This window comes from Bufo bufo, chromosome 11 (assembly GCF_905171765.1).
Source record: "Bufo bufo chromosome 11, aBufBuf1.1, whole genome shotgun sequence".
NCBI lineage: Eukaryota > Metazoa > Chordata > Amphibia > Anura > Bufonidae > Bufo > Bufo bufo.
In genome coordinates, this window is record NC_053399.1 from 92,070,914 (window position 1) to 92,090,338 (window position 19,425).

The 19,425-nt window shown below is 43.7% G+C and overlaps 1 protein-coding gene across 5 annotated transcripts in view; it reads right to left on the minus strand.

The window, feature by feature from the left end:
• The window catches only part of INSRR (insulin receptor related receptor), a 38,807-nt gene that overhangs the window by 14,803 nt on the left and 4,579 nt on the right, over positions 1 to 19,425 (minus strand). For 4 of the 5 annotated variants that reach the window (XM_040412577.1, XM_040412575.1, XM_040412576.1 and 1 more), the window contains 9 exons: positions 15,952 to 16,494; positions 7,325 to 7,637; positions 6,634 to 6,776; positions 6,283 to 6,427; positions 5,821 to 6,035; positions 5,426 to 5,549; positions 4,454 to 4,692; positions 3,013 to 3,180; positions 771 to 951 (listed from right to left, as the gene is read on the minus strand). In XM_040412577.1, coding sequence (XP_040268511.1) covers positions 771 to 951; positions 3,013 to 3,180; positions 4,454 to 4,692; positions 5,426 to 5,549; positions 5,821 to 6,035; positions 6,283 to 6,427; positions 6,634 to 6,776; positions 7,325 to 7,637; positions 15,952 to 16,494 — 2,071 coding nt within the window. The remainder of the gene's footprint in view (positions 1 to 770; positions 952 to 3,012; positions 3,181 to 4,453; positions 4,693 to 5,425; positions 5,550 to 5,820; positions 6,036 to 6,282; positions 6,428 to 6,633; positions 6,777 to 7,324; positions 7,638 to 15,951; positions 16,495 to 19,425) is intronic. The other variant, XM_040412578.1, reaches the window with a different exon arrangement.

The window sequence follows — 19,425 nt, forward strand, 5'->3', positions numbered from 1 at the left end:
CATAGCAACTACACCACCAATTGAGACATTGCATGGATTGCACTAGGAGATATCTATAAATATACACAAATAGGAATATGTCAATCCAGTCCATGGACCAATGCTGTACTATCAAAGATTCTGAAATGAAAGAACTCTTTACAGTCAAGAACAGAGTTATCCAGTCATTTGAAGGGAGATCAACACTATGTCCCCATAGCTGGGGTGCATTTGGTTCCTTTTAAATTTGGGATATAGCAGGAAATAAAAATAAAAAAAAGAGTTTGTCAGATATAACTTCGTCTAACTGTTTTTTTGAGAATATTCTGACTGGAACTGGAGATTGGATGCAACAAGATTTAAAGGTGGATTTATACGGCGAGAAGTTGATTTTGTTCTCGACAGTCGGCTGCTCGTTAAGTGGAGACGAAGTGCTGCATTTAAATGCAGCGATCACCTCCACAGTATGGGGGCAAGCGATCACTGCTGCTGTCATTCATCCACATGCAAAAATCACTGTTCCTGGGCAGCAGAGTGTTGTTCAGACAGCACGATTTGATGCCCGGGAACGGTGTCGCCACCTCCAATCATTTCACCCAATGAACGAGTGTTTCACTCGTTCATCGGGTGATCTGTGGCAACATTCGTGGGAACATTAATTTCTGATAAGTGGCCTGAAAACCTTAAAGACTCTTTGTGACAACTTTTTGCAAAATGTTTTTGTCCCATCTGTTATGTGACCAGGAAGAAGGTGGTAATCTGTTTTGGTTAGTCAACGCAAGAACTCTTACTTTGGTATGAAGACTGTATTCCTCAGAAAGTTCTCAAACTTCTTCTGAAAGGATTCCTTATCTATGTCTAGGAGTTGGCCACTATTTTTTTGACATGGACAACACTTATCTTCAGCATCTGGATTGACTTCATCGTCATTATCAAACCTGGTATCAGCACTGCTAGTGGGAAGCTTCAGACCTGTAGAAAAACAACAGGATAAGGATTTAGTAGGACATTTACGATAAAGAACAATGACAATTGTGTCTCGACTTACAACTTGGCCCAAACTATCATGGACATTTGGACAAATCATGTGAGACATATAGTGGCATGCAGAAGTTTGGTCACCCCTGATCAAAATTACTGTTACTGTGAGTAGTTAAGCAAGTTGATGAAATGATCTCCAAAAAAGACATACAATTACAGATTAAAGACATTTTTAAACATTTTAGTCAACATCAGTGTATGGTTTTGGTTTTGTACAATGTTAGAGTGAAAAAAAGGAAAGGAGTACCTTGCAGAAGTACAGTATGGTAACCCAAGGAGATTTGAGCACTCAGATAACTTTGACCAAAATAACCTGTTAGGGTTAAGGCTTGTTCACAATCATCGTTAAGAAAGGCCAGGTGATTCAAATTTCAAAGCTTTATGAATACCCAGACTCCTCTAACCTTGACTCAAAAAATTGCAGCCATGTTTTTTTTTAAAGCAGCTGACTAACACTCTGAAAGTGAAAATATTTGAGACCAACAAAGCAAGAGAAGGCTATAAGAAGATTTAAAGCATTTTCAGGATACCATTTCCTCAGTTCGAAATGTAATTAATGATGGCAGTTATCAGAAACAGTGGAGGTCAAGAGAAGGTCTATAAGACCAACAAACATTTCAGAGACAGCTTGTAGACAGCTAGAAAGACAAATCAGAACCCCCACTTGACTGAAAAAGACCTTCAGGAAGATTTAGCAGAATCTAAAGTTGTGGTACATTGTTCTACTGTTAAGCAAGACCTGCATCAAAAGAAATAGTCTCCCGAGTCCACACCACAAAATTGAGCTTCAAAAGTTTAGAAAGGAACATCTAAACAAGCATGATGTATTTTGGAAACAAGTCCTATGAACCAAAGAGGTTAAAACAGAACTCTTTGGCCACAATGAGCAAAAATTTTGCGGATGTGTGAATGGACCCTCATTTTGACCAGGGAGTGCCTAAACTTTTGCATGCCACTGTAAATTACACAAATCGGCTAGGACGATCGGTTATTACTGAAAGCAAAACTATTTTATTAACTTTATCAAGTCAATATAATCATGTTGGAGTATGTGATTGCACCATAACTGAGATGGTGTAATACTTGACATGAACCTGGCACAGAGGAACATTTTGTTACTATATCTGCTATGTCAACTATGAAATTATACATCACCTTCCTCGACAATGTAATAACTTCTGCTTAATCTCAAGTGCAGACCATGTATTTCTCCACATTTGTTGATGGTGAACATCTTATTTTGGAAACAAACAGGGTTTTCCATTCCAAGGACTACAGAAGTAGTTTGTACTGGGGCTGGTTTTTATAGTTGTTTTATGAAACCACAATCCTAGAAGTGACCGAGCGCAGACGAAAAACTTTATTCAGCTAAGCTCACATTGTCTCGCATTGACACTGATGTCTTAGGAGTTACTCAACACCACTGGCTCCATATCTACGTTCTCTACACATGTAAAGAAACCGAAAATTTCACATTGTGCAGAAAACTAGACGTTTTCTATATAGACGGCGACCTTAAAATTTTAATTTTGTACTCTTTCTTTTACATGGAGCGCGGAAACAAAATTGTGACTGACTGAACCTTGGAATCAGTCAACAGTGTGCCGACAGATACACCCCTAACAATTTTAATTGTGGTCGTATATGTAGTATATTGTGGAGCATGTACCTTGGTCTACAAAAAAGACTATGGGGGTCATTTATTGAATCAGAAATATATATATGTGCCCCTATATCTCTCAAAGTATCCCACCAGAGCATGCCCTTGTATAGACTCTAAACAAGCAACGGATGTTGTTCTAGATGAAGTCTAGTGATTAAGATAAGACACAACTCAAGATCAGAAAAGCAAAGTTACTTCATTATGAAAATTGGGTCCTAAATCGCACCCAAAATTGTACAATGTAAATTAGAGTCAACACACAACATTTATGGAAACAGCCGAGAAAATCCAACGAGATCCTCAGGATACTTAACAGGTCACATACTAACCTTTTGTACAGTAATCATTGCTATACAGCTCCTGATCTTCCACCATCAGCTGCCAGAGAACCAGGTAGTAGCTAAGGTTTCCATTGCGTTGGCTTGGGGGCTTCCATCGTACAATTAGATGTGATGAAGAGTTAGACATGATCATAACATCTTGAGGAACAGTTGGTGCTGTGGACATGAGAAGTTAAATAATTGCAATCCATCCTATGTAATGGCATTTGCCTTTAGGAAAGTAGTTAGACATGGTAAATTCAACCATTTAGTTGCCTATACACCTATTTTAACTCTTACAGTTGGATAGTTTTTGCAAACATATGGCTCACAGAACATTCTTTTGTTTATGATAATATGGTAGGATGCTATGGGTTTAGTAGTTTATAAGGAAAGGCTCATCCAATACATTACACTGGTTTCCTTAGGACCATATGTAAAAGCTGCAAAAAAAATAAAAAATGCTTTTTCCTTTCCCCCATTTTAAACACTTTGCATGGATAGCCTTGATGGGACTGTCTTTTTCAACCATTCCAACAATGGTGGTGGAGGAGTAAACCCACTTGTGCAGTCTCTGAATAAACCATCTTGCAATCAAACAATTAAGGCCTGCTGCAACCGGTGGACAAGGAGAATACCAAGAGGCTGCTCACTAGCCAACGGAGAAGCCTGCCCAGCTGAACTGCAATGGAAGCACCAAAAGTAGATCACATCCCCAGACCTTAAGGGTCTGAGAGTGATGGTCTGATTTTCAGTCATCACAACCATGATAACCCGAAGATGACCATCAGACCTATGAAAAGTGAAACAGTCGTGATGGGAAACTGTGAAAACTCCTCTGCCAGGGATGCGCCAGAAGTGGATGTTGTGAAAGTCGTGTTGAAGCACTGAAAGAATGGTAGGTCATCTAAGTCAGGCAAAAGAGGCATTAGGGAAGCCAGAAGCAGAGCCAAAGATAGGCCGACAGACCTGACCTTAAGCAAAGTCCCTATCTATCACAAAGGATTGCAGTGACCAGGAGACAGGTAGTCCCCTTGGGACAATTGTGTGGACTACATTGTAATGAAAGAACTGGGCCTCCTCATGAGTACCACTATGAGTGTTCTGCTCTCTCTGAGGGACTGCAACCGCTAAGCTTAGCCACTGTGTCGTTAAGTACCAAGCATCCAGTCCAAGAGAGTGTAACTGTTAAGCATTTGTGTGCCCGCTGCTGGAGAATAAGTAGACCTTATGATGTGTGAAAGTGTATACCCCTCCACTTGGCTTTATTCCATTCACTACCGTAACAACCTGCATTCCCCAGTCATACATAGGGAAGAAGTTGACCAAAAGTCTCCTCTAACCCCAATTTTTTTTTGGCTCCTTGGTCACCTTGCTTCAATATTTTAGCCCTGATAACACCAGGAAAGTTCCCGTAATGTGAATATGACCCACTAAGGTATCATCCTACCTGCTGGTTTAGTCCGAATATACACTACGTCACTCTGCGCACCAAAGCTCTGTCCTTCCTCCGCTGTAGTCAAAGTGATGGCTCGGACATATACTGCATACTGTGTCCAAGGTTTCAAGTTTAACAAAGTGACACTTGGTTCTTGTTCAGTGTTCAAAGGCAGCTCCAAGTCTACAACGTTCCAGCTGTTGGCACCACAGGCATCTAGTCCGAGGTACTCAGTTATGTTCTGGAAGGGTCTGTAGAGCAGACAATGGACATTTTAAAAGACAAAAGGACATGATGGTATTATTAGACGAATATTTAGGGAGAATCAAAATGATCAGGAATGATCCACAACTATTAAGCTCAAATAAACTCAAAATGTACTTTGTTAATGCCTGTCCAAGATGGTACTTTCTGATCCTTAAGGTCGGCCATACACATCAGGCAGCTGTCTGCCAAACACTTATGCAACCAACAAATATTCCTCATGACCACCATCCTCCATATATACTGTATATGAACTCTTGGCAGAGTGTCTCTACTCGTTGGGATATGGAAATAAGCCATTACCAAACACCACTGGCATTAGCTTATTTCCCCTGATAGTATAAGGAACAGATATGTTGACGTTCAATATACATAGCCCTCTCCCCCAGCAACATCTTCCACTGGGGGAGAATCAGGACACATTAAATGGGTGCCTGGTCCCACCAAAATTATCAGGTTCGGTTGATGTTCATTTACTGGACACGAACACCTTTTGAAGGGTGGGAGAATACCAGGATAAGAAGCCTATAAGTGACCTGAAATTATCCCCATGGGAGTCAATATGGCTGACTGACAGATGCTTCCTGTACCATAATACAAAATGTTGGAGACGTCTTTTCATAACAAACTGTCTATAAAAGGTTTAGGAGCTCATTTGAGTGATCTAAGCATTTTTATACACCTTCTTAAGTATTTATACAATCATAGATTTCCACTTACGATTCTTTGTAGTGGACAACAAAGCTCTCAAGATCTGTGTTATCTGGCTTGTATCGTTGCCATTTTAGGAATATGCGGTCAGATTCGGTCATATTTGCTACAAATCTTAGAGTTTCGGTCTTGCCTGTAATGAAAAAACATTGTTTGACCTGAATTCAACCACAGAGGGCATTATTTGGAGTTAATAAGGGTAGATAAGATGAAAATAAAACCATGAAGTCTAAGATACCAGAAAGGTAGAGGTCACCATCAAGGGTGTTTCTTCAGATAATTAACATGACTGTTATACCCTAATGAATGGAGCACAACGAGCAAAATCTTATATGATTGTTAATAGATTTTCCCATCAATGAGCTCTGAAACTGATTTTCTTTATTAAAACAAAAATATCTCACATGAGGCCCGATCTCCATTGGTTCGAGGGTTGATGTCAGCTTTGTTTTGTCTCCCCTTTGTTCCGCTTAGATCTTCCATTTGATGGATCTCTGATAGACAGAGTTTGGGATTGAAAGCAAAGTATAATTTCCCAGTGGGGATAGACAGGCTTTCGTGGTTTGGATCCCATAGCTGTTGTAGATTCTGATTGTCCAAGATGTACAACGTATAATTCCTAGAAGACATCAACAAGAACAGACTTGTAGAGATGGAACCAAGCTCATACCTCAGTATTCACCTTAAAGTGGATTTTTGGGACCATACATCAGGTGGTCACTGGAGAACCTGGCCTAACTAAACAAAAGAGGTTTGCTAGAAGTTTCCTACAAATTTCATTTTGCCGATCTAGGTCCAGTCAAGAATACATATTTTTGGGGGTACATTTTAAAGAAGTTTCTAGGACCTTGCACTCATTCTCTTACCCATCCACCATGGCTTCTCCCCTGATTAGCTTCAAGTTTTTTAAGAAGGATAGTGACACCAAAGCGAACGAATGCTTAATTTTTAGGAATCCTGTGATGGTCTCAATACGACCCAAACTTCGCTGAAGCTCGGAAGCCAGGTTATCTGAAAGAAAAAAAAGTCAGCAGGAACCAAATTAGGCATGACTGCCAACCATTCTTAGGGGGAGAAGGCATTGTCTTCCCATAAGTACTTGCACCTCTTCAAAAATTAGCTCATTGACCTCTCAAAAGATATTGTTTGGGGCAGATTCAGTATTCAACCCCATTATTTTAACCAGTAAATTTAGTCAAAACCTCACAGATACTCACTTCCTCGGCGGATGTTGAAGATCAGACTTCCTTCGATGTATGTGCAGCCAGTCAGCTCTTTTGCAGTCTGGATGGAGTCAATGGCTTTGGTCCCAACTTTGCAAGTCTTTGGGCAGTGACCCTCACACTTGTGGCAGACAAAACTGTGATAGAAGGAGTGACTTTTTAAAATACGCAATCATTTGGGTTTATTGAACATGTCAATGACTAGCAGTTGCCTCAGTGGTAGCTCCAATGATGGGAGGTCTTTGCAACTAGCTGTACCACTGGTGGAACTGCTAGGCTTCCATGCCATTAAGAAAAAAATAAAGCTCCTGCTTATTTTTCCATAAATCAACACCAATTTTGTCTGTGGGCTGTCTCTGGTATATCACCCCCAAAAATATGGACTCCCTTCAGGGGCAATATCAGATACATTCTGGTATCATTGTCTACCTATCTGTACGTCTAGCAATATGGAAACTGTGGAGAAGGCCAGGTGTCAGATGCTCTGCGGAGAAGCATATTAGCAGGGAGAGGAGCGTAGAGACATCAGAGTGGAGCTCAAAGTTAGGTGTGCAGATGGTGGAGTAGTGGAGGAAGAAGTCCAGAAGAGCAGAGTGATGCCCTGTGGCAGCCATATTTCTCGTCACCTGGTTTTCCCTGTGGCAGATAAGAATTTTATTTTTTTCAACAGTTAATTCCCTCGTACCTGCTCTCATTCCTGGTGTATCCCGATGGACACTCTGAGAGACAGCGGTTCTCATAGATGACAAACTTGGAAGACTCCCTGGAGTTCTCAGAGACCTTGACCAGACTGGCACAGTACTCTGCGGTGATACATCTCCAGCCCTCATATTCATAGGTGTTAGCTGGGCAGGAAGGCAAGCACTGGCCATTGAAGAAGAAATTACGACATGCCACACAGGTCCAGCTGTCTCTTGGGGAACTGCAGCCTCCCAGGCACTCAGGGTGACAGCAATCTCCGCCGCTCGTACAGGCCGTGTCTTTACCACAGTTACACACTGAGAACAGAAATGGAGAATGATCAATATCCCTTTAACTCCCACCTTGTCCTGACAACCATTATAAGATCTCATGGACATTCCTTAGCAATCCACTTGCATTATATTGTGGTGGCCCATACGGTTCCTCTATAACGCAATATATTTTCATTAAGAGGCCACTAGATGGTGCCACTACATTAACCCCTCAACTTTCACATTTCCATTCAGCAAAGCAAGGCCAATACAGTTTTGCCCTTTTCCATATTAGAAGATTTACTTTCTGTGACCCCACTTTCTATGAAAGGGCCCTTGAATTATAATGTCAAACACGTCAATCAGGCCAAGCTCCCCAATAACTCATGGATGTCTTCGTATGTACTCCCAGCATCATCGACTAGTTAGGTCTGCTCTGTGGTATCCATAGAGTCTTGTCTCAATAAACCAGACATGACCAATAAGCCATGACCGATTTAGCAATTGGACTACAATAAGGATGCCCATAAGGATTTGGGCATTTTTTTCATGATCGTCCTAACAGATTCTGTGTAAATGGCCATTTAGGTGGATCTCTCAAAAAGTCACTTACCCGGCAACATCCATTGAGGTAAAATATTAATTGGCTGTTGCCGACACTCTGGACCAGCAACATCTCATGTATTTCATTATAAAAAAAAAAAATTAGGTGTTTAAACATTGACACAAGTTGAGCAAATGAAACGCGCCATGCAGGAAGACTGCAGCAATAAGCACATTCCTCAGTCTCCTTGGCGGAGGTAGCGATCTGGATACCAAGGGGTAGATTCCCACGGAAACCAGCTCCTCGCTGTGCCCCCAGGTACTCACTGTCCCCATTCTTGTTTATAAGCCAAACACATGCCATAAACTGGTCACTTTCAACAGGATTAAGTCTGCCAAAAGTAACGAGTTCTTTTGGTTTTCGAGAGACTGAAGCCTATTTCACAAGGTCTTGTTGTAGTTTTAAACTTTGCAGGATAAACGTTGCCAGGACCACACCAAACACCTGGATACCTTTGCTCCACTAACTTCAAGGAGCTTCCAGAAAGGGTACAATGCTCCAGATTGTTATCGATGCCCTTCACTATGCTGCTCCATAAATTGCAAGTGTTAGAGGTTGTGGAGACCAAGGGCGGATTGGGAATTTAAAGTGACCCCTTGTTGTAGGCAAGTCTGAACTGATAGAAGCCAGGGCAACACAAGCCACAAGCAGACAGGACAACAGAAGTAGGTTGGGCCAGTAATACCATAGTACAGCAGAAAGTACTTCTCCAGCAAAACCAAATACCACCGTGCAGAATAAAAGTACTGCCCTATGACCATCAGGATGGTGATACAGTTGAATTCAGGTGGGACCTACAGCCACTGGCCAAGTGCAAATGTACCTGGTGATCCTAGCATTAATTAAGACTGTGAACATCAGATGGTTATGTACCTGGCTCAGGTGGCCCCCTGGACATCGGCCCACCAGGAAATTTCCCTGTAGGGTATATGGCCAATCAGTGGCGTAAGTACAACTGACCGGGCCCCACATCAAATTTTTTAATGCCCCCTTCCCCAAGCAACTTCTTCCCAACCCCCGACTAACATGCAACCCCCACTCCTGTGGCTAGTCAAGATTGAGGTCTCAGACAATAAAATCTTAGTCTTCCTCCTGAGGGGGCCCCTTGTGGGTCTGGGCCCCAAAGCAGTTGTTTCCCCTGCTACCCCTATAGCTACAACCCTGTGACCAATCCGCCCCTGGTGGAGACACAAGGGTCAGTGTGTGCTCTCGTCCGCCAGCCTGGCTATCTTTATAAAGACCGCGCAGTGCCAGGGCTCATACAACCGAACCGCGGCGCTCCTTTCCCGTGGGTCGAACACTACTCAGACAACACAGGGTGAGGGTACAATGCTCTGGGAAGACTTTATTAGAAGGACACATGACCGCAATTCACCCTTCCGATGACTCGCCAGGGATTAAACCATCGTGACTTCATGGGGGACCCAGGACCAACTACCCCAGCACCCCGCTTTGGGTGGACACCCATCGAGAGGAGGTAGCGGCAAGCTTAGGGAGCCGGCCATGCGCAGTGAAACATATGGACAGGTGAACAGATCATCCCAACCTGGACTCTCCAACCGAACCAGTAGGCTCAACGTTGGGCAGAAGAACAGTTCTTTAGTCCACCAGCTGGAACTGTAGTCCCTAGGCTGACATCCTGTAGAATAGCCCCTGATGACAGAGGCAGCCGCCCTTTTATTTCCCTCAGCCGCCATTTCAGTGCATTCAGTTTCAAAACAGCAGAGACCGGCGGCTAATGGCAATAATGCCGATCGCGGCCATTAAAGTCTTTAAATGCCGTGATAAAGTTTGATCACGGCAACTAAAATCTAAAAAACACGGAATCTCACGCTTCCAGGCTTTTTACCGGCATCCTTTGCGGCCAAAGAGGATGTCAGTAATTTGTTTCAATATGCTGGATCTCTCTGAAGCATGAGCGGCCACCGCTCCCATTCACTTCTATGGGCTAGACGGAAATATCCGAGCACGGCCCCATAGAAATGAATGGAGGGCAGCTGTGCATATGCAGTGCACCCTCCACCACTTTCGAGGCTCCTTTTAGGAGATAGGTGCAGCCCACTGCATCTATCAGACAATGGAAGCATATCACAACGATATGCCCCCATTGTCTCAGATGAGAAAACCTCTTTAAGAGCAATCCACCCCAAAAGTGGCAAGGTGTTATCATCCGTGATAATAATGTCCTCACAAAGGCCACTTTAAAAAAATTGTTACGAGATTGAATGATTCGGATAATTATCTGCAAGCAATTTATTCAAGGAGTTCACTACCTGAAGCTGATGGGCACTTCCGCAGTTCCTCAACGACGTCTAGACCCTGAAGAGGAGACTGGTGAAGCCCAGGAAGTCTGCAGAAAGTGGCCAATCAGTTTGAGAAGCAGCAAAACTACCAGTAACAAGTGTCTGCAGAGGAGTTCACCAAAAAGCAGGAGGCATGTGTAGACCAACGCTATGAGTAGAACTAAGAATCGAGACTTGATCCAGACCAGTTATTACCCGCGATATCCTCAGCCATGTTTTGAAGTCCTTTGATATCTCCCTAATACAGCACCACGCCTGAACTGGCTGTATGTTTACTTGAATCAGGTAGTGTTTGAATTCATGACACAACCTATAGCTGGTACTGGCACTGTTGGACCACCATCATCGAAAGCATATACATACAGACAGAGCATTGTGTCCTGTGACTGCTGGGATTAAACTTTAATCCACCTTGTTGCTAGGCTGAAGGTCAGCCATAAGAGGAATGCTTCCAGCCACCAATATTATACGTGCCTAACGTTAAAAAAAAAAAAGTAGCCCAAGGCCAGCAGAACTTTCCCGGGTGCATTGAAATTGACTTGCACATCTAGTCTTCCAGGGTATACATTATATGTATGTATGGAAATGTAAAAAAAAAAAAATAAGCTGTGGAAATACAATTTAAACCAATACTAACACAACCAAAATGCACTATATGGCGGTTATTTTATATATAGAAAATGTTATCTTCACAGCAGCACAGAATATTTAAGAAAAGTACACCTGCCCTGTTCGATCATGCGGCTGCCAGTGACAAATTGGACAGGGCTGTATGTGACAATATCATATAGCTTAGAAGAAGATGAAAGAGTGTGCAGCACTTAGGGATACTGGAATGTGAAAGGCCTGCCAGCAGCACAGAGTATGTCAGGAAAGAAGTGTGCAGAGATTATAGGGACTAGTGACCTGTGCCCATGTGATCGCTTTGGTGATGACATGATGTCAGGAGAGCAATGTAAACAGGTAGGAGATCATACACTGATAGAAGGAGGAGCCCACAGCAGCACAGATTATTTCAGGAGATGAATGTGCCGACAGTGTGTAACACCCCAGAGCGGCACTACCACTTATGCACCTCACTACTATCTTCTATGGTTAACTTAATGTCATTCTGTGTATTTATTGCAGGACCGTCACACTGTGCATTTCCGATTTTGCGACTGTTATGTTTACATGTAATATGCCTGGTTCACCAGTAGGTGGCAGCATAAATGGCAGAGCCACAGTCTCATAGAATGGAGCTGTCTATTCCATTCTAATACCCCTCTGTGGTGTGGTGGGCGTGTCCCCCTTGCTGCAGGAAGGGTGGGGACCAGTTAGTCCCAGTTTAGGTCTTCCCTAGATAGAGGAAGGGTGTGCAGCAGGTGCACGTCCATGCTGGACGTGCCTTGCCCAGGCCAGCTGGAGCACCTTCAGCTCAGCTGGATATGGAGGCAGAAGCTTAAAGCTTCAGGAGCCAGGAGAGAGAGACTCCCTGGTATAGCAAAATTCAGAGTCTGACTACAAGAGAGAAGTTGCAGCACCCAGAGAAAGCTAAGTTATACAGCTATCCTGTCAGGACAGCCCAGGTAGGAGCACCGTGACACGTGCACAAGACATTAAGGGACATTTAGGCTACCCTACACCAGGGTACCATCCACAGTATCCTGTGGATGGTACCCTTGTGCTCTTGTTGCTTCACTGAAACTGGCGTCACGAAAACAAGTACTCTTTTTTCCCCTCTTAAAGGGCCCTGGGGGGAGGCGCCCGCTGCAAGTGCGGGAGACCGTGACCTGTCTGTCATCACAGAGTATTTCAGAGGCGACAGTTCTTCTTTGAACAGGGGCAGTATCACAATATGCAGAAAAAGACTTAAGGCCAGTGTAAGGGGATGGATCATGGAGGAAGTGGGGCACTCAAGCAGCACAGAGTATTTAAGGACCTTGCAAAAAAAAAAAAAAAACATGACATACAGTATGCAGTATTTTTTTTTTTATTTCAGGAGAGGATGCAGTGGCGCTGCCCTTCACGAAATATCCAGCATTCTCCTATGGTAGAATATCCAGTCCTTCTCCTATGGTAGAACTTGGCACCACCGCTGCCCTGTGTTTGCTATGTAAACGTGAATCCAGACTAGGACGTGCAGGGAAAGCATGCCAACTTATCTGCTACCTACCTCAGGAGAAAAACAGATAAAAAATCTAAAGCACAACACAAGTTACCGTTCTGCAGTTTATCTCCTGTGTTTTTATAAATGTCACAGACACAAGAAAGAAATACCAATTAATCAAATATCTAAATCGTTTGCGCAGGAAAAAAAAAAAAAAGCTTCTGTTTGCCACCATGCTTTATACTGCAGCATTCATTGGAGCAGTCGGTTAGCATGTCCCTAGCAACCAAATCATAAGGTAGGGGTTGGTGCATGTGTTTAAGATGTGTGTTTTTTCCAAAAGCAGCGCCACCCCTGCCCACAGATTGTGTGTGGTACTGCAGCTCCGTTTCCTTCAGCAGAGCCTGGCATCCATCTAAAGAGGACATCAGGGATGAAGGCCACCGGCTCCAAAATACCTGCTCAGAGGCACATCCTGGCAGTTTTTGACATAACCCGAGCCAATAAAAGTTGAAGAAAAATGGCATCCGTTTTTCACTGAAGACAGCAACGGCTGTGAATTACGGATGACACACAGATGGTAAAAACGGACACACGGACCAACCACAGATCCTTCACGGATGAAACACGGAAATGTGACAAGGCCTGTGTTCGGTCAGCGATTTCGAGAACAGGTGCAGATCTTCCCCTCATCTTTTTGAAGGCTCCATTCCTGGTTTTGGCTCACAATCACTGATGGAAATCACTGACCAAACACTGACGTGTGAAGAAAGCTTTAGGCCTAGTTCACACGATCGTTTTCTTTGCGAGTGTACGGGCCGTTTTTTTTTGTGTTCCGTATACGGAACCATTCATTTCAATGGTTCCGCATAAAAAACGAAATGGACTCCGTATGCATTTTTCCGTTCCGTTGAAAGATAGAACATGTCCTATTAATCACGTTCCGTGGCTCCATTCAAGTCAATGGGTCCGAAAAAAAACAACGGAACACATACGGAAACGCATCCGTATGTCTTCCGTTTCCGTTCCTTGTGGACCCATCTATTGAAAATGTTATGCCCAGCCCAATTTTTTCTATGTAATTACTGTATATGCCATACGGAAAAACGGAACGGAAACAAAAAACGGAACAACGGATCTGTGAAAAACGGACCGCAAAAAACTATAAAAGCCGTACGTTCGTGTGAACTAGGCCTTAGACAGATTTCAGCGAGACGTCCGGACTCAGAGGTCAGGGGTAATTAGGATCAGGCAGTTGGATTTCAGCAGGCCTGATCATTTTCTTCTTGAGGAGATCAGCCTCCGCCAGAGGATCCCGTCTCCCTCAGGACGCATGCAGCTCAGCTGTGAAGGTGGCGGTCCATCAGTTATCTAATGGAAACGGCCGAGCTTTGGTCACAAGTGTCACGTCCGCACCCAAATACTAAATGCCATTAGGCTATATCCCCCTTTCGTTACAAACGTTAATCTGGTATCTGGTAGTCCAGAATGTCTGATAGTGCAGCACTGGACTACAAGATAGGCCTCAGGATACGACGAGCTGCGTTGCGGTCGAGTGCCGCTTGGCTGTGTGAGGCATAGTGGGCTTCAAATGACCGCGCGGTTTAGTCCGTCTGCATGGTTAATGGCTGTGTGCGACACCGACGATATCACTGTTACTTAAAGGGGTTGTCCAGTTTGTGATACTGATGACCTGATCAGCTGCGTTCTCTTCACGGTTTACCCGCTTGCCAATGACATTGTGGCGGAGCCTTCAAACCACTCATTGGCGGGATGTTGGGAGTCAGACCCCCGCCAATCCTGAGGATAGGTCATCATCAATGTCAGAAACTGGACAAATTCTTCAACTGGAGCTGGTATAGGATCGTGCGGCTACGTGGCCCTGTCACCACCACGCTGTGCGGTAGTCGTACCCTCAATCTCAAGCAGAAGCACAAGTTTATTATCCTGTCATTTCCATATATTAAACCCGCCATCGGTTCCTTTCATTAAGGCCTGTGTATACGGACACACAGGACATGTCTGAAAGGGTCTCTGGTGTTGCCCATAGCAACCAATCACGGGGCAGCTTTCATGTCTCACAGTGCGCTTGAAATATAAAAGCTGCGCTGTGATTGGTTGCTATGGACAACCAAGGCAGCTGGTTTTACCTTATGAATGTGTCTTCTATATGGCGGTGATAAATGTCCTACACTGTACACGGTTAGCGTCCTGTGATGACCTGCTGAGACACGAGCAGGCAGCAGGCGCCCTGACACACGGCCATGAGAAATGAGTGTTTTTTCCCCAGATGTCACCCAATGTTTACTGTAAGTATAAGCAACTACCCGCAGCGCGTGTACAGGAGACTTACCTGCGCCCAGAGGGCGACAATCAGCTCAGGTTACACAGTGCTCATTGATGGCCCGTGCTGCGGAGGCTATGCAGGTGCTTGTTAACCCCTTCCCTACCAGAGAGAAGACTGCTGAACTGATGTATCCAAGCACATCATGTGTGATACTGTCTGATGAGCTGGTGTATCCAAGCCCATCATGTGTGATACTGTGCTGAGCTGTGTATCCAAGCCTATAACGTGTGATCCAGCCTACTGAACTGATGTATCCAAGCCCATCATGTGTGATACTGTCTGATAAGCTGGTGTATCCAAGCCGATCTTGTGTGATACAGGCTGCTAAACTGATGTATCCAAGCACATCATGTGTGATACTGTCTGATAAGCTGGTGTATCCAAGCCGATCTTGTGTGATCCAGGCTGCTGAACTGATGTATCCAAACACATCATGTGTGATACTGTCTAATGAGCTGGTGTATCCAAGCATATCATGTGTGAAACTGTCTAATGAGCTGGTGTATCCAAGCCGATCTTGTGTGATACTGTCTGCTGAACTGATGTATCCAAGCCCATCATGTGTGATCCTGTGCTGAGCTGTGTATCCAAGCCTATCACGTGTGATCCAGCCTGCTGAACTGATGTATCCAAGCCTGGGTATCTAAGTCTATGTGTGGTACTGATTGCGGAGGCTATGTATCTAAGCCAGTAATATGCGATACAGTTTTATAGAATCTCACAACACTACATTGCACGTCATGGGTTTTCAACACGTGTCAATGAGAATATTTTAGGAAATTGCTGAAATAACAACTCCCCAGTATACGTAGTGCTCCATCTATCAGTGGTAGAGTAGATATAATACCTCACTGTACAAACCCATCCTCCAGTCGGTCATTGAAGGGGTTCACCACCATCTATCTGGTCAGTAAAAGGTCTCTGACCACCATTGTTCCACCTCACACAGATTGCCCTGCAAATTTTGAATTCGAGCAAATGATCGGAAGTAAAGCTAGAAACAAGTAGATTCTGACCTTTCTGGCAGTAACGAGACGTCCAGCACCGTGGTTCCTCCACTCCACTTATTACAGTCTTGACACATAAGGATTTCAGGACGCCGGGACAAACATCTGCACACTCCTCTACTGGCTTGTTACCGACAATGTAGTGGTTGTCTTCCATGTCCGACAACAGTGACCAGTCTATGGTGAAGATGTGACAGAGCTCCTGGTTACGTTCAATGCGGACTGCCCCTCGTAGTATATTGGTGAGACTGTGAAGTCCTATGTCCCGTAAGTGAGGCATCTCAAAGATAACCAAGGAGTAGTGGAAGAACAGGTGAGTACCTCGGATCACAGAAAGGTTGGGAAAGAGTTCCTGAAGACTTTCTAGGCCGTAGACCCGAAACAGGAGAAGATACTCTGTGATCATGGTCAAACGAGGGAAACTCAGGCCTCGGAAATCCTCGGGCTTTGTGCCAAACATAAGTAGGATCTGTAGATTACCTTGGATGACGGTACAGTTCTCCAATTTACGGAGCTGGCTGACATCACTCCGGATGTCCATGCTTCCACAAACTAGAGGACAAAGGAAAATAAATTAAGAGATGAAATTATGTATTAGTTGTATGTACCCACAATATGTCATCCATTAACATCTACAAGGCCTTTGATTCTATATGGACATATAGGTACTGTTGGCCGCCATACGAATTTTATAAGAATAAAATGATGGCGTGATCCATGGGATACCATATTATGCATTATTCACATAGCCAGTGTTTGGCCACTGACTGTGAACCAAAGCCAGGTTCTGGTCTAAACAAAGAACAGGTGCAGATCTTCGTCTTACACCTTATCTCTGTGAAGGCTCCAATCCTGGCTTTGACTCCCAATCACTTATGGAAATTACTGACCAAAATACTGACGTGTGAATAAAGCTTTAGAGAATCATTGCTTCTAGGATAGAATTATCTGCCAAATTTGATGCCCTATGGTGACTCAAGAAAGGTAAATATATATATATATATATATATATATATATATATATATATATATATATATATATATATATATATATATATATATATATATATATATATATATCTTCCTATGTAGAGACCTACAAGGGCTGAGGTCATTTTCAGGACTTGCATGCAGGAACTTTCCACTAGGTAGCACATCATGAAGATTTGTAATGCATAGGATACACAGATGGGCGCAAGTCTGTGCCATGGTGATTAGACAAATTGAAACACCGATCATGATAGCAGATAGACCACTAGGACACTATGAATTCACATGAAACATCTGGAACATCCTACATACACAGTATCAGGGAATATGTTTCCAGATACAAGGTTCTACAACATGTATAAATGGCTGAGGAAAGTTCTCATCCTAAAATCATCAGTTACATCCCAACAGGCAATCCCATCCCAACAATTCAACATCTGCATGCAGTTTGTAGGGTCTCCTATGATTTTTGACCAGCAGGACATAGAACTATAGAATAGATTAATCCTTTATTTTAAGGTCCATAGCCATCCAACCACAAAAAAATTTAAAACAGGCTAAAATCACAGACATCTACCCAACTTGGAGCCGTTTGAAGCTGGTCATCGGTGAAGGATATGGAAATCACGGCTCTGCAAAGTAGGCCTTGAACCATACTGGTTATCCCATTTGCCAACTGTAATTAAAATTACTGGTAGGTCATGCGACTTCTAGTAAAAATTATATATTTTGGCCAACTTCATGTGAGACACTGATCCTTCAAAAACAAACATCACATTTCAAAATGCCAATACAAACAAAATTCTGGTGTTGGTCAGCAAGGACGGAAAAATACCTAGACCAATGGCTTTGAGACCATCAAAAGGCTAGAACTCTTTTCCATCTTGACATTAAAAAAATTGGGTCCAAGAGGGATGGTTAACCATTGCCACTTGTTCTTGAGGACCATGGGACTGGAGAACAATTTTTTATTTCATTGTACCCCCACTCCTGACTATAATATCTGTTATCGTGACTACTTAATCATTGCAATAAATATTTCAAGTTTCCAGATGCAAGTACCCCTCCAGCTCAGTTTTGTACCTTAGGCCCACCATAGATTGCATTATAAAAAGAACTCCAAAAAAGTGATGAACCCCAGCTCAACTATCGTTTTAAAAGGGTTTGTTTTCTGCTGGATCTTATGGATCAAATTGTGGTGGATTCCTAGAATCAGGTCACAGCTTAGACCCACCAGAGAATATCAAGTGGCCCAACTCCAGTATAATGAAACCAAACGTCTAGTTGAAAGACTGGAGGGTCTTGAAAAATGACAACTACTATGCAGGATTATTGGCTCCCTGAGCAGTGGTTGTCACCTTCCTGCCCTCTGGATTTTAAGGCTAAATCTCAGGGCTACAGCATCACTTTATGATCATTGGGGATCCAACATCTGGAATCTGGCCTCCACTGGGGGACACAGAATTGGTGGAGGTTCCAGAGGGTTTCCCCTTGATCATAAATTGTTGGCAAATCCTAGCAATGGGACTAACCTTCAGTTAAGCCATTATAGTTAAAAATGGTGTATATTTGCTGGGACTCCACAAAGCCTGAGAATGAAGATTCTTTGGTCCCATCATAGACATGTCAGAAGATCACGTTGGGTGGGGGCTGTAAGTTCAGACATCCACTATTCCTTTACTATAGAGAACCCAAACCCTCTCTAAGCCGCCATATTTGAAATTCTCAGTGCAACATCCTAAACAAATGGCTATCAAAATTAGTTGTGCTCTGCCTAGGATGACGGCCACACTATTTATTCTGGAAAGTCCAAGGTCATAGACTCCACTAATATCATCAGAACGTCATTTTTGACTGGACTCCCCCTTTAAATTAGCTGTTTTTCTAGGCTCGAGTTTGGCACCAATTGAAAGAGTTGTGTGTTTATTGGGCCAAATTGAATGGCAGCACGTCTGCATTCCTCCTAAGCATCTAGTTCTCTGGCATGTGAGGGGTTAACAATAGCAGAACGACTCCTGGAAATGCAGGTTGCACAGCTTCTTGACCAGCAAATATAGCCACCTAGTGTTTTGGGTAAAACATCAAAACAACAAAAAAGATAATATTTTTGGCACGGTCTCCAATGCAGTGAATACAGTATGTACATTAAACATACACTCCCTATATTAGGTTGACTGATCACTTTCTATGTAGCAATTTGCTTTTCAAGACGTGTCACCAGTGAAATGTCTGTACTGGTGTCATAGTGGTTGTCACCCAGTGGCGGATTACAATAAGGGCGTTCGGGTCGGCAGCCCTGGGCCCAGCACCGCTGGGGGGCCCAACGCCGACCCGAACGCCCACATACTGCAGCGGGGCACGGGAGCGCATAGCTCCCTGTCCCGCCGCCGATCACCGCCATAGGCTTCAGGCCTATTCAGTGAAATCCCGGCGCAGGCGTGCGTGATGACGTCATCGCGCGCCTGTGTCGGGACACAGCACTGCCTCATCCCG